This window comes from Calypte anna, chromosome 5 (genome assembly GCF_003957555.1).
Source record: "Calypte anna isolate BGI_N300 chromosome 5, bCalAnn1_v1.p, whole genome shotgun sequence".
NCBI lineage: Eukaryota > Metazoa > Chordata > Aves > Apodiformes > Trochilidae > Calypte > Calypte anna.
Window position 1 is genome coordinate 10,333,525 of NC_044250.1, and position 14,258 is coordinate 10,347,782.

At 45.0% G+C, this 14,258-nt stretch overlaps 1 protein-coding gene across 4 annotated transcripts; it reads left to right on the forward strand.

Moving 5' to 3' along the window:
- The first annotated feature begins 986 nt into the window (after window positions 1–986).
- On the forward strand, window positions 987–9,685 carry CALCB (calcitonin related polypeptide beta). 4 transcript variants are annotated; one of them, XM_008504728.2, is made up of 5 exons: window positions 987–991; window positions 5,395–5,488; window positions 5,783–5,914; window positions 8,713–8,900; window positions 9,210–9,685. In XM_008504728.2, the coding sequence occupies exons 2-4, from the start codon at window positions 5,403–5,405 to the stop codon at window positions 8,873–8,875; spliced, it is 381 nt and encodes a 126-aa protein (XP_008502950.2). In that variant the 5' UTR covers window positions 987–991; window positions 5,395–5,402; the 3' UTR covers window positions 8,876–8,900; window positions 9,210–9,685. The 4 variants fall into 4 exon arrangements, with proteins under 4 accessions (XP_008502950.2, XP_008502951.2, XP_030307131.1 ...); XM_008504729.2 differs by having other exon boundaries at window positions 8,716–8,900; XM_030451271.1 differs by lacking the exons at window positions 987–991; window positions 8,713–8,900; window positions 9,210–9,685 and adding exons at window positions 4,343–4,387; window positions 6,776–7,187 and having other exon boundaries at window positions 5,393–5,488.
- The last annotated feature ends 4,573 nt before the right edge of the window (window positions 9,686–14,258 follow it).

Below are 14,258 nucleotides of genomic sequence, written 5' to 3' on the forward strand. Positions count from 1 at the left end.
TCTTATCTTCGTAAAGAAGGACTGTGATTTTTACAGCTTGTTTTCTCCTGAAACGTTTTTATCTGCAAAAGGCTTAATGAGGCGCTATGAAGAACAGGCTTAGAGGCAGCAGAGAACTGAACCATGTTCATCTCCTTTGTGAAGAACTTTCTGTGTCTGTGGATCACAGTAGTATCCCTACTCACCCTTTCCTTTTTGTGGGGTCAGATACGAACCATTCTTGAGAACAGAAATTTTGTCTGTACAGCTCACAGTCTTGTCTACCTTGAAGAATTACGTTTTATTATTGGATAAAAATCTCAACATAATATATAAATATGAAATTTTTGTTTAAGAGCAGGTCAGCTGGTAACATTTAAGAACCTGACTGCAGTTTCTATGCCTTGTTGGCATAATGGCAATATTTAGAGTAGAAAAAAAGGCTGCACTTTAAAATGCCTTGGATTAAAAAAATATCAAAATAATATCCAGCAGAAGAAGTTGTATCTAGTGCATAGAACGTCAGTTCAAATTAGAATAAATTTTTCTTACTCCCTAAAAATTTAAATAATTTTCCTTTAGGAGGAAATTCCTTTAAATTGGAGCTGCAAGCTGCAGCATGCAATCTGATTTCTTAAATAATAATAATAGTTATAATTATATATAATATCCAGTATTTCAGAAGCTCTTTATTTCATCTGCTTTGAATCTATATCCATTGATTATTTTGCCTGATATATTATCAGACACTGAAAAAACCCAGAACAAGTTCCTCGGAACAGACTGTTGCAGTAAATTTCTTGCTACACTAATGCAATGCTCATAAGTACCCCTCTGTTCTAATTTTAATCACGGATACTTAATCTCTAATTTCGAATGTGTCAAGCCACGGAAGACCTCCTATGAACATCCTGGGTCTTCTTTACAGCTTCAAAAATAGACCAACTCGTCTTTGGAGTTCGTTGTAGTAGGTAAACTACTTCTTCTCCATCTTGCATAGAAGAGAAGAGAGGTTTGCAAAAAGGATATGTGATGACGTATGGCTGAGGGGAAAAAATAGGACAAGTGTTCCAGCTGGGAGTCCCTCCATTAGCTCTGGCAAGGTGCAGCTAAAGTGCTTGCCAACATCCAAGTACTATTTCATCTACACATACACAAAAGTAGATCTATTGGCATTCATACCTGTAGCTTTAAATTTACGTTTCTTCCTGTGAAAGCTTAAAGTAGAAATGCTGGCATCTCAAATCTGTAATCACAGTGTCCTACAGGCTCCAGCCCGAGGCTGAGTCGCACTTACAAGAGAAGGACCTGAACTCACTGGATGAAATACTACTTTTTCCTTCCTGGAGAACTGAAATGTGCTATTCCAACAGAGTGGTCTGGATTTTTAAGGTTAAATCAGAAATATTCTATGTGGTCAAGGAATAAATTAATTAGTCCTCACAGGAAATGCGAATTAGTAACTCATAACATAGGAATATGAAAGGACAAGTAGAGTCAAGGGGAAAGAGAAATGTCTGAATAAAAGCCTGGTCATTTAAGTTCCTACACTTTATTTCAGTTGATGTAGCTGTACAAGCCCAGTTGAAACAGCAATGATGAGCCATTTCTTTACATGCTACCTAATGGTTGTACATGCAACTTAAGAAAAACTTGCTTAAAAATCGGAATAAGAATCGAGGAGACGGAAGAGTTTTAAAATCGAATGCTTAAACTCCTGCCGGGAGGATTCTCCTGATGAGTGTACGGGCGATGGAGCTGCTATTTAAAACGAAATTTTTTATTTGTCAGTGCGGGGGGGAGGAGGAAGACTCCCAGACGAGTTCAGGGAGCAGGCAGGGGGGAAGCCCCGGGGCCGGGGGCTGCTGTTCCCGTGCGGGCACCCCTTCCCCCCGCTCCCCCTGTGGCGGGGCTAGCCCAGACCCCTGCGGCCACTTTACTCAGAGCCTCCAAATTGTGCTTGTGGACACGGAGCAAGCTCGGAGCCGCCTCCGCCCTGAGGTTCTGCTCTCATTTCTCTCCCATCCCTGCGAGCCGCAGGTGAGCTCGGCAGCGCGGAGCGCACAACCTGAGCCACCCCAGAGGGCTGCAACTCATGAAAAGCTAAGATGTGCTAAAAACCCCAGACCCAGCACTACTTGTCATCTGGAGAAGAGAAAAAAAAAAAAAAAGGGGGGGGGGAGGGGAGAAAGAAGAAAAAAAGAACAACACATAAACAAACAACAACAACAAAAAGGTACCAACCAGAATCTAACCTCCCCAAAATTACGTAGCTTTACAATCGTTGTTCTGCAAAACGAGAGCGGAGAAGCTGGGCAACTCCGGTCACTGTGCCGCTCTGCGCCGGGAGGGGACAAGGGCAGTGGAGTGGGTGCTGGTACCCCGAAAGGCTGGCAGCTTGGGGAAGAAACCCTCGTTGGGTATCAGCGACTCGTGTGTGGTTTTCAGTATGCTCGTGTTCCTCATTAAACTTCAAATCTAAATGAGACCAACAAAACAATACCCGCCCCGCAGTTCCCCCCAGCTTTATTCGCCTCCCTCTGGAACACACGGTTCCTGTCATCGGGGGCCACCAGTGTCATCGGCTGTTGCAAAAACGTAAGCGAAGTAACGCCGGGATGTCCCCAGCAAAGCTGCCTCATCCATTTAAGAAGCGAAACGAAGGATCTATCTGCGCTCGGCACCTATCCTGCCATGCGGCCGCGCAATGTGCGCGGAGCTCCGCTGGCTGCCGTGACACTGCCGGGGCCCGGCGGCTGCGGGAGCGGCACGGTGGGCTCTCACCGCCGCGGCGGGTGCTCCCCACAGCCTCCGGGAGTGATGAAGGGCAGTGAGTGCAGGGACAAGAACGGGTAGAGAAGAACGGAGTGAGGGTCCTGGGGGCTCTTAGCGCCCCCGACTCCCGACCGCTCCAGCGGCTGCCGCGGCTCTGGATGGAGCCTGAGCATGCCCTCTGCCGCGGGGGTACGAGCCGGCTCTTCCTGCCGCTGCCGCCGTCCTCGGAAAACGGCCAGCGACTTCGGGCGAGTAGGAAAGGCGCTCCCTGCCCTCAGCTCTCGGGGAGCGGTAGAAGGGCTTTCCGCTTCCAGGCGCTGCAGAGCAGTCTGCCGGACCCGCCTCTCCCCCGCCTCCCCGCTCCCGCGGGAGCCGGTTTTTTCCCACCCCCTTGTAGTGGCGCGGCTCTCCGTGGCAGCCCCTAGGCGAGGGCAGGGCGGCCACCCCGCCTGTCCCCCCCCGCCGGGTGGGTACTCGCAATGCCTGGGCAAACACGCCTCCTCGGCAAACATCCTGCGCGGGCAGGTGCAGAGCCGCCGCGCCGCGACAAAGGGCTCTCCGCGGGTGATGCATGGGAGGTGGGCAGCTGCCCGGTAATCCCCGCCAGCGGGGCTCAGCGTTGAGCCGGGGGGAAGGTGACCCCCCCGTTCCCCGGTGCCTCTTCCGTGCACGGAAAGGCGCTGCACCTGTCGGTAGAGAGGTGTGTTAGGGTGATAATGACGATAATGAAGACGGTGATGGTCCACCACTGAGGACCGCTGTGCCGCTCCGCGGACCAGCCCGGAGGGAGGCGGTGCGGGAGCCCGGCAGGGCACAGCGCGGAGAGCAGCTCAGTGCCTCCGCGGGGCTGCCCGCAGGGGCTTAGGGGTCCCTTGTTGCAGGGAGGAGTGACGGGATGCCGGCTGCAAACCCCCACTGCCAGGGAAGAGAGCGGGTCCGGGGGAACATCCTTCGGGCAGAGGTGCGCACTGTCCCTCCGTGCCGCGGCGCCGGGGAGACGGTGCCCACGGGCCGTTCCGTGCGCGGTGCCTCTGCTGCTGCACATCCCGTCTGCCCCTGCCCCCCACCCGTGCGGGACCCTCGCCCGCCAAAAAGCGTCTGTCGGAGGTCCGGGAAGGGGGCTGGGTACAAGCGGGTTCCCCGCTAAGGGCCGCGACGGCTGCGGGGTGGGCGGCCAGGGGGCGGGGGGCGATCCCGGGAAGGGAGGGGCCCCGCTCTGCAATGCGGACCCTCCGCTGCAGAGGTCGCCACGCGTGAGCCATCCCGTGGGGAGCGGGGCCGGACCGCCACCGCCCGGTGTGAATGGTGTGAATGATGTGAATGGTGCGTCCCCTCCTCGCTCGCCCCCGCACCCCGCAGTGCCCCCGGCGCCTCCTCACTCCCCGCCGGTTTTGGGTTTTTTTTTGTGAATGGGACACTCACGGAGCGGCCATGACATCACCGCCGAGCCCTGCTTTGGCGTCCAATAGCGGGCCAGGCCTCGTCGTGCGGCCGCGGCGGCGATTGGCTGGCGGACCCGCGCGGGCGCCCACGCAGGCTACCGCGGCGGCAGGTATAAAGGGGAGCGGGCGGGCGGTGCGTGGTACCGCGGATCGGCGGCAGCTCCGGCATCCTCCTCCGCACCACTCCGCCGGTAAGCACCTCACTGGGGCCCGTTCTGGCTGCCTGCCCCTGCGTGGGGCTGATGGCGTGAGCCCCGTTTCCCTCTCGCGGGGTGGTCGTTCCTCTGTTCGTGGGCACACGCGGGCGAAAGGATGGAGCCAGCTTAGGCGACAGCGAGTTAGTTCTCGGCTTCTCTCCTCCTTGCCCCGTCCGACACGGCGTGGGGTGTCCCGGGGTGGCAGGCACCGTCTGGGGCGCCCCGAGGGCCCGTGGGGCAGCGGAGCGTCCTCTGGGAGGTGCCCCCTCGTTTAGCTGAGCCGCATCAGGAACTGGGAGGTTGCAAAAATGCAGCTGATGAGGTAGCTAGGGAGCTAACGGTTTGCTTGAGTCTATGATACTAACACTGTATGAAAAAATGGTTTAGCTCAAAGCAGATACGTTCAGTATATATATTTATTTTAAAAAGTCGTAATGTCTGATTTTTGACTTATCCTTCTGGTTTCAGAGTAGAAATATTTGTTGAAATAAAACTTCTTAATTCTTATCATGTAATCTGAACTAACATGAGTGTGCTGACTGCTAAGGAGCAGTTTCAGCTAAAGTGCCAAAGTGGCACATCAATCTTGAAAATACTGAACACTAAATATTATTTTTTCCTTTAACTCTTAACCCATAATCTGTGCCTATTCACATTGGGCACAGTGACTGGGACATTGTGTGCAGTAGTTAGTCAGAGGAGTGTGTTTTCCACCAGTTTGAAGTATGCACTAAGTTGAATGCAGAGTGTTGTCCGGAACTGTAGCTCTGAAAAGCTACGTTTTTTGTCCTCTGTAGTATTTAAAAGTATTTAAAAATTCTGAAAAAAAACCCTAATGCAAATGTCAATAATCAAAAGAAATTGTAATGCCAGAAAAGGATAAAAAAGCTGTTAGTATTTGTGCTACTTGTGGCTCGGAAATGATGACCTCTTTAGCAGATCTTACAGGACTGAGAGGCTTGGAAAACGGCCATTGCTTGATGTACCTCTTTGTTGTAGAGAGGAAATCATGGTTATGCTGAAGATTTCATCTTTCCTTGCTGTTTATGCCTTGGTCGTGTGCCAGATGGAAAGCTTCCAGGCAGCCCCAGTCAGGTAAGAAGCTGGTCCTGTTGCTGAGTGCTACATCTAAATGGTATGGAAATACTTAATATTCTTTAGCCATCTAGGAGGGAAATAGCCTACAGTGAATGAGAAAGATGACTTCTTTTGCTGCTATTTCTGACACTGTGTGGCTTTTGAAATGCGCATCTGAAGCAGAGAATGCTGTGCATGAGGATGGTTCACACATTCACACCAGTGACAGAGGCTGCCAATGCTGTGCAGCAGTGTCTGGCTCTCTGCAGCAGACCAGGTTTTATTCATCCTCCTGTGCTTGCCTCTGCTTAGACCTGGCTTGGAGTCCGTATCGGATCGAGTGACCCTCAGTGATTATGAAGCCCGGAGGTTATTAAATGCTCTGGTGAAAGAGTTCCTACAGATGACAGCAGAAGAGCTGGAACAAGCCTCTGAGGGTAACAGGTAAGGACTGCAGTCCTGGGGCAGAAGAAGGGCAAGGAGGGAGCGTTATGGGTGTGATACTTAGCAAAAGCCATCTGACAAGACCCTCTGCAGGTCAAGATTTTTTTTTTTTCCTTTTCTTTGTGTTATGGTTCACCTAACTGGTAGAAGGATGATACTGCAGAGGCAGCCTAATGTTGGTATTGGGAGAATGGTTTCCACCTAGTTAACCTGCTTCTGTCTGTCTTTTACACTGAAAGTGGAGGGCGATTTGAGCTTGAATAAGGGGTTGTGTTAAAATATGGCAGCAAAAGGTATGTCTTCCTAGGGGGAGTGTTAGGGGCCGTTCAGTCACTCTTGGATTCTCTGTCATGAGAGTGCATGCTTTTGTAAGGCATGGAAAGTCCGGGCCAGAGGAGATGTGTTCCTCCTAATGCACGAAGCACCACTCTCCTCTGAAGACCAAAGGCATGCAAGAGCATTTGCATTATCCTAACAAGATTTGTATTGCAAAGCATGGTGGTGATGTATGAGAAACTGAACAGCATGCTGATTATACAGACAATAAAACTTCCTGCTCCTTGACTATGAGCATCAAAAAGGCTAATGAACTTGCATTTCCAACAAAGTCAAACTCATTGAAAAACAATGTTTTTCTTCTGACTGCATTTGTATGCACCTTCCTTGCATGGAATGTGAGATGGTAGTATTTATTTATTAAGTATTTATTAGTGTTTATTTTTTAAGTTTTCTTTTTATTATTTATTTAAGTTTTCTAACTGTAGATATTTATCTAGAGGAGAAATGCATGAACATGCATGTTTGAGATTACTCTTCCTTTGGGCATGTTTTTTTGTTTTTGTTTTTTTTTCCCCCTTGCAGCCTGGATAGACCTATTTCCAAACGCTGTGCCAGTCTGAGTACTTGTGTGCTGGGCAAACTGTCTCAAGAATTGCACAAATTGCAAACTTACCCTCGCACTGACGTCGGGGCTGGAACTCCTGGCAAGAAACGAAATGTGCTGAGTGACCTGGAACACGAACGCTATGCAAACTTTCAGGACCCCCTAGGAAACAACTAGACATGCTTATTTTTCCCCTTTCCATCCCCCTGCCCCCCCCTTTTTTTTTTTTATGCATGTGTTTCAAACTTTGATTGCTAACTTTGCTATGTTTTTTTAATTGTTTTTGACAGAGAATGTTTGAGATGGACCTGATGTTAGGAAGACAGAGAACGTAACATGCATACCAAGCTAGGGGAAAAAAGTAAATAAATACAAATGAACAGCACTGCCTTGAGATTTCAAATGATTTTCCTAGTCCTTGATTAAAAAACCCTAAACTTCTAAACAAGATTCTTTATTTCTGGCTGCTAAATGTACAAGTAGACTCATCTTTTGTGCCTGCCCATGCACTTGTTCAATAAACTTATTTTTCTATAAGGGTCAGATCTGATTGGTTTAATAACTTGCTATAGAATGGGACATTTCTAAATATGGCAAGAAAAAATGTACAAGTTGTGTTAATGTTTGATAGGCAATCCAGTCATTCTAGAAAATTTGCAAGAGAACTTAGAAATTGGAATTATATACATAGATTCATGCTGATGTAGTCAGGCATGCATGCAATCCTGTTAGAAAGGATCCTGAAAAGCAAAGGAATTAGGAAAAGCTTGTACTGATTTGTTCAAACTAGAAATGTAATCCTGTTTAGAACTGGGTACTGAACTGGGTACTGAACACAGGTAAGCATTTTTGTGTTCTTTTCCTTTTTCCATCTTACTCTACAATAGGTCTTTATATTAGTGTATTCAAAACTTGGGTATCTTTAAAATATTTCTATTAATTCAAGACAATATAATGAATTGTAAATTAAGAGGCACAGCTATGTCTCTACAGGTCTGCTGATGCAGCACTGCCTCTATCTTGTAATCAGAGGCCTGATCCAAAAAATTGTCACTAATGTTACAAACAGTATTTGTTGCTAACATTAATTAACTCTTTTGCAATGCTTCTTTGAGAAAAATCCCTCCTGTCACAAGAAAGTCATGGCTGTAGTAGAAAATTGCCTCAAGCAAGGACTGTGTGAGTGTGTATGCCTTGAAGTCTCCTTTCTAGTGAAAATGTAGTTCTGAGCAGAGAACTAACTGTTGAAGTCAGTAAACTTCTGCCATGGTGAAGTGCTTTACTGTCAGAGGTCTCTCTGCTGGGAAGAGGAGCTCTCACATCCCCATGAAATACACAGAAAGAGGATGTTTTTGTGGTTCAGGGCTGAGAGCAACTGGCTGGCTGCTGTGCAGGTACAGCCCTGCCACAGTCACTAGCAAAGCTCCTGTAGTTGTCAGTCATGCCAGGATTTCATGTGTTTTTTTTTGGGCATCCTGGATCAGCAGCTGGTATTGTCCTTCAGCAGCATTACAAGCAAAATGCAGGTCTCTGCTCTTAATAGTGAGGTTTGGTTAAATGCTCCAGACTTGGACCTCCTTGGCACTGCTCTGTTGGTCATGGTGATGCTGATGGAAGGAAGGGCACAGATGTTGCTGAAGATCTGGCTTGGTTTAGACTTAAATTTAAGTGCCCAAGAAAGTAAGGGCTTAGTCGTCTTTTGTAAGTTGAGCCTGACACTTAGGGAAACAAAGACTCATTTTTATTTTTTTTTTAGAACTTTAAGTTGTGCATGCAAAAGTTGTTGTTTTCTGCACAGCAAGCCTACACTTTGTTTTATAGAAACATCTTTCTTAGGCATAAAACCACTACTGATATTTCTTTGTAAGCAGGGTAGATACTTCAGGAACTAACACTTTGTTTTCCTTTTGAAAAGCAGTGTCACAGCACAGAAGAGGGCGTGCAACACAGCAACCTGTGTGACCCATCGTTTGGCAGATTTCCTGAGCAGGTCAGGAGGAGTGGGCAAGAGCAACTTTGTACCAACCAACGTGGGATCCAAAGCCTTTGGCAGGCGAAGAAGAAGCGTTCAAATATAAAAAGCTGAATGATGATGTGAATATGGTAAATACAGTGCAATAAATAAATAGAATCTGCAGTGCAGGGAGCCTGTGGCATTATCAGAATTCCAGTTTTCCAGTCCTACAGTGATAATCTGAGAAAGCAAGGCAGGTGACAGTATAAAAGAGAACACAAGTGTAACAGTAGCATGTTTAGACTGTGAAGAAGTGCTTTTATAGATGTTCTCCTTCGATAACTAGCTTCATGGTGCATTAAGTAAATGCAACTGTTGTTATGTTTAAATTATGTACCTGTTTTACTGGTAATATTTCAGTATCAACACATCAGTAACTCTGGTTTTGTTTCTTTCAGATTGTCATGAAATTGAAAATTCGACTTTAATTTCTATCAAAAGCAACTTTTCTCCATAAACCAAGACAGCCAAAAAGAAGATTAATTTTGCATCCTAATATTAAAAATGTTTTATTTAATACAAATGAAAACACTTGTTATGTATAGTACAAGAGAATCTAGTTATTAAAGTTAAATTATTGTATATTCTTTTTATATGCAACTCTATTTCAAATAAAATGTGACAGCATCTATTATTTATTTATCTTCCAGCTTATATGTGATCCATGCTACTTATCCTGGCACTACTGCCACAACTCGGGGATTATACTAAACTGCTGCCTGGCAGGGCATATGTGTATTATACGGTGTGCTGTGCCTTGATGTAAAACACTAAACTAACCTGATTGTACAGTATGTTAACAAACCAAAACAAAGCACTTCAATATTGTATCATTTGTGAATTTACACAAAATTAAAAAATGTATTTTTAGATACACTTGGATTGAGAAACTGATTATTCATTGAAACACTTCTACAGAACCATTTGGCACTAACCCAACAATGCAGATCAGATGGCCCACTGACTCCCTATAACTATAGGACTAACTATAAATACTAGGATTTGAGTCAAAAGTTTAGACCAGGAAGAACAGTTGTTTCTTAGATATTTTAGTCAAGCAGTACCTCAGAAAGTTACCACTTAGTGAGACTTCTGCCAGAAAAATAAAAAAAAGCCACAGCTACATTTAATAAAACTATAGAGGCAAACTTCATCATTTGTGGCTTAAGTAAAATGCTTTTATACAGGATGTAGTTCTGATGAAATGGCCTAATGTGCTTTTTAGTTTTTTTGTCTAAGGTCAAAAAAAATGAACTGGAAAGGGAGCGAAAAGGGAGCTACGGAAATGTACATTTCCTTTAAGCAATCCTGAAACAGAGTCTATTTAGGGATCAGGGATAAATAATTAGTGTGAGTGGAGAAGAGGGTAGCTGGAAGCAATCCATGGACTTTTACATGGTGCTGCCAACTTCCTCCTCAAAGCTGCTGCTGTTTCAGATTAGTAGCTGAGTCAGATACTTCTTTAGATTTGTTTTGTGCTCCATAGCCTGACACTAAAATCTGCTTCATCAGTTCAGATGAAGATCACCTCGCCACACAAAGTCGAGGTTAAGGCTCTCACGATCTCTCTGTCTGTCTCTGCTGCAGGTGTAATAGCAAAAAGAGAAGCATGCTCAACCAGCTGTAGACATAGCCAGTAAGGCCACCCAGTGACAACGCTTCTGTACCATGCTCATTTGTGGTCATGGTTTTGCTCCTTGGGGAACATTTCAGCCCTGGTAAGTCAGTTTACAAAGTAGACATTTAGAAGATATATAATAGTTTAGAGGGGAAAGTTCCAGTGCCTAAGCGGGCAAAGAAGGGATGTTCAGGTTTGGCTGGGGGCTCTGGAGATGGTCTACTGCTTTTTCCATTTTCCTCCAAAGTATCAGGATTGCCCACAACAGGGTGTACTGTACCTGCTTGGTGATCCACCACCCCGTGTTCATACAAGGAACTGGTTTTTTTGTTTGTTCTTTCCTTAGGAAGAAATAGTTACTTTCATATTTAAAGATCTATTCCTGTTGTATCTTCTGTATCTTTTCTCATTAAAATCTCTATATGGACAGCAATGCAATATGCTTACCAAGTAAATATGTCTATAAAGGAGAGATACTCATAGCACTATAAAAGCACAGGCAAATAGGAAAAAAGGTGAGAACTCTTACATCCATTTCTGTGATGTGATGGGATAGAAACCCTTCACCACAGAACTGAGTGGGTCAGAGCTTTAGGAGAAGCAGATTATTGTTAAACCATGACAAAGCAGGAGGTATAAGCACTAATATTTTAATTTCTTAAATTTTGAGGCAGTGGTAGAAGGAATTGCAGAGCCACTGGAACCTTGTAAATTGCTTCAACTGACTGTGAACAAGTGGAAGAAACTGCTTGTTTTTTAAAGTACTCTTCTTGATATTTTTACCCAAACTCCTCAGCTCCTAAATAAACCCCAAACTACTACCCAAGGAGAAAATCTTTTGCTGAATTAGAATTTAATAAGGGAAAGTATGGTTTCCAATGTACTTACCTTTCCATTTTAATTACATTGTCATTCTAAGCATGCTGAAAACTGGCAGAAAACATGTTGGTGCAGTGTGTGTGAGTGGCATCAAACCCAAGGTACTTAACATTCAGTCAGCCACAGCAATACAGATCAGTCATGCACAAGTGTTTGTATTCTTGTTTACCAGGCAGTATCATCATGGCTATAGTTGGGTTTTGATGTTTTTAGATGCTTGTCAGGGTGTGTTTTCTTTAACCAATAGTTTGGGGGTTTAAGCTGTGTGTAAAAGAAGGCTTTGGGAATGTACTTTGCAAGTAAAGGCAGAGCAAGGAGAAATTTCTGAGGAACAAATGGCAGAGGATAACTTATTGTAGACTGAATTCATGTCATTATAGAGTTTTTAGACTTAAATTTTGCAGAATATTTTCTAGTGGCTTGGTTTTCCAGTACAAATATGGACATGAACCCCATGTAGGCCCAGGAAAGTTGCATTTTGCCCAGTCCTCTGCTTTGGGCAGATTGGAAGTAAAAAAGCACCATCTTGTGGCCAGTGAATATCCATAGTAGGGATACACAGCGATGCCTCGCGGATGAGGGAGATACCTGCCTGCTCCTGCTTTTGTCCTGTGGCCAGTTGGACTTGGGGTGGGTGAGTGAGGGTGGCACCTTGGGCTAGTGCCATGAGCCAAACCAACCTCCTCGTCCCCTGGAGAGGGCTGTGGGGATGGGGACATGCAGGAGCATGCAGTGGGCTCCTCAGGGTGTCATGGTCCCCTGGGGCCACTGTGCAGGGTTATAGCACCCCACAGGTATCAGGCAGGTGTGAACCAGCTGCCATGGGGCTGGGTGATGGATAACAGAGAACCTAAAAACAACACATGCCCCTGTTGACCTCTGCAGCTGCCAAAACAGGGATTCTGGAGCTGTTCAGCTGTGCATTTTTTTGCCAAGGGGCAGGTGATTTCCTCCTAGATCTTACATGTTCTCAGCATCATGCACCAAGATATTGCTGCATGTGTTGGTAAAGCATGATTTTGAAATAACCCAAGTGGACTTTCACTGTGGCTGTCTCCAGATATTTATATCCCTTTTTTCTCCTTCTGTTAGTGGAATTTAATTCATCTTCCTGAAAGCTTCCATCATCTGCAGTGTGAGAAAGGAGCAGAGCTAATGCTATTGCTTCTGACACTGAGCACTGCCAAAAGCAACTTACAGCAGGCAGTAGTAAATTTTGGTATTGGTTATCTAATCCAGCATCATCATGTCTAATTAGCAGATTGAATGTCTCTACAAGGTGAAGAGTTTAAACCATGCTGGAGGTTTTGGTTCTGTACATTTTTTTAGATTGAACTATTTAAGAACAGGAGAATACCTGTTAGAGATCAGATGGGCATTTCAAGCCTCATTTCACCCATGTTGAATGATGGCAAATTCTTTCCTAGCTGGACATGCTCACTGCTACTGATGATCAGTTAAACCCTGCCCTGGGTGCTGAAAAGGGTCCACATGGCACCCTTCCTTCCTTCCCTCCTTCCTTGCACAGTCAGCTGGCTTCCTGTCTAGCTTTTGCTGTTTAGAAAACCAGTTATTTTGCTTATTTTTTGTTTGCTTCCCCTCAGGCCATTTCTGCTCCTTGAAAGAGCTTAATCCTATGGCTATTTGGAGGCTTTATGGCTTCTTCATAGCTTTGCAGACACTTTAAAAGTCAAAATCAATTATGTCTGCCACATTGATTTGTCCATTATTCTGCTGACATGCTTGAAAGGTGGTTATAGGTCTTCACCATCTCTTGTTGTAGATGGAGCCAATTATTCTGATTAGCGTATTTCCTAAAATAGTCACTTAGGTAGTTTATAATTCCATTAATAGCTCATGATGTAACCATGTTTTTATATTGAAAAACATCAGAGTTATTACCAATGGGTAGGAATGACCTGTTACTGCAAATGAATCCCAAGCAAGAGCATCACAGGGAAGGATGATGATACCAGCACAGTGACTTTCATGAGAACAGGCAGATTTTATCTATGAATGAAGCTCAGTAGCTTGAAGGTATTTTTTAGCATGTTGCTTCTCCCAGAAAGGCTGAAAAAACCAGTGCTGCCAGATATGTTTTTGAGTGTGTGTATATTTTCCAGGCAAGGGTTTTAGTCTTAGTTACCAAAATACTTCCATCCTAGGCTGGAAAATCCTTCTTTATCATTCTATACTTAAAGATACTACCTAAGAGTTAAATTAGTTATGAAAATGAATATTGATTTGTATTCTTAATGTAACAGAAGCAGGGAATTAAATAGAAAAAGGAGATAGCTTCAAATACTGGAATTACTGCAAAGTTGAAAGGAAAGCTGCCCTAGTTTTAATTTAAAAGGCTTACTGACAAGCAGACTGGGGGCTAAGCCATTTGAAAAACTTTGGGTATATTGTCTGTGAAGTCAAAGATTTCTTCACAGACTATACATTGCCTATTTCTAGTTCAAGCTTATTCTTGGTGCCATTACAAACTTGAATGGGCAAGAGTTTTGTATGATGTGAAGCTGCCTTTTGCTTCTCTTTCCTATCTTAGGTTCTCAGAAGAGACAAAATATCTATATTGTAACTTTTTTCACACAACAGTGGCAGAACTATGTGTTATCTTGCTCCATGGGTGCTGAAGCACTGGTTTTACAACTGTGTGTGTAGAACCACTTGCATTTAGTATTTAACTATCCTAAACATTTTTGTGACTGAAGTTCTTAATGGGATTAGGGGTCGTATTCAGTTATTCCAGTGACTTTCTGAATGATGATGGAATATCACCCTATAGCAACACCTTGACTGCTGCTGCATTGGTGTCTTGGGTCAGTGCAGTCGCTTAGGAAGCTGTGAGGGGTGGGTCCGGTGAGAAGCTGCTGGAAGGTTCCCTGGTTCCGTTCCCTGCCCTGGCTCTGCCCAAGGCTGAGCAGATACAGGAAGCTGGATGTGC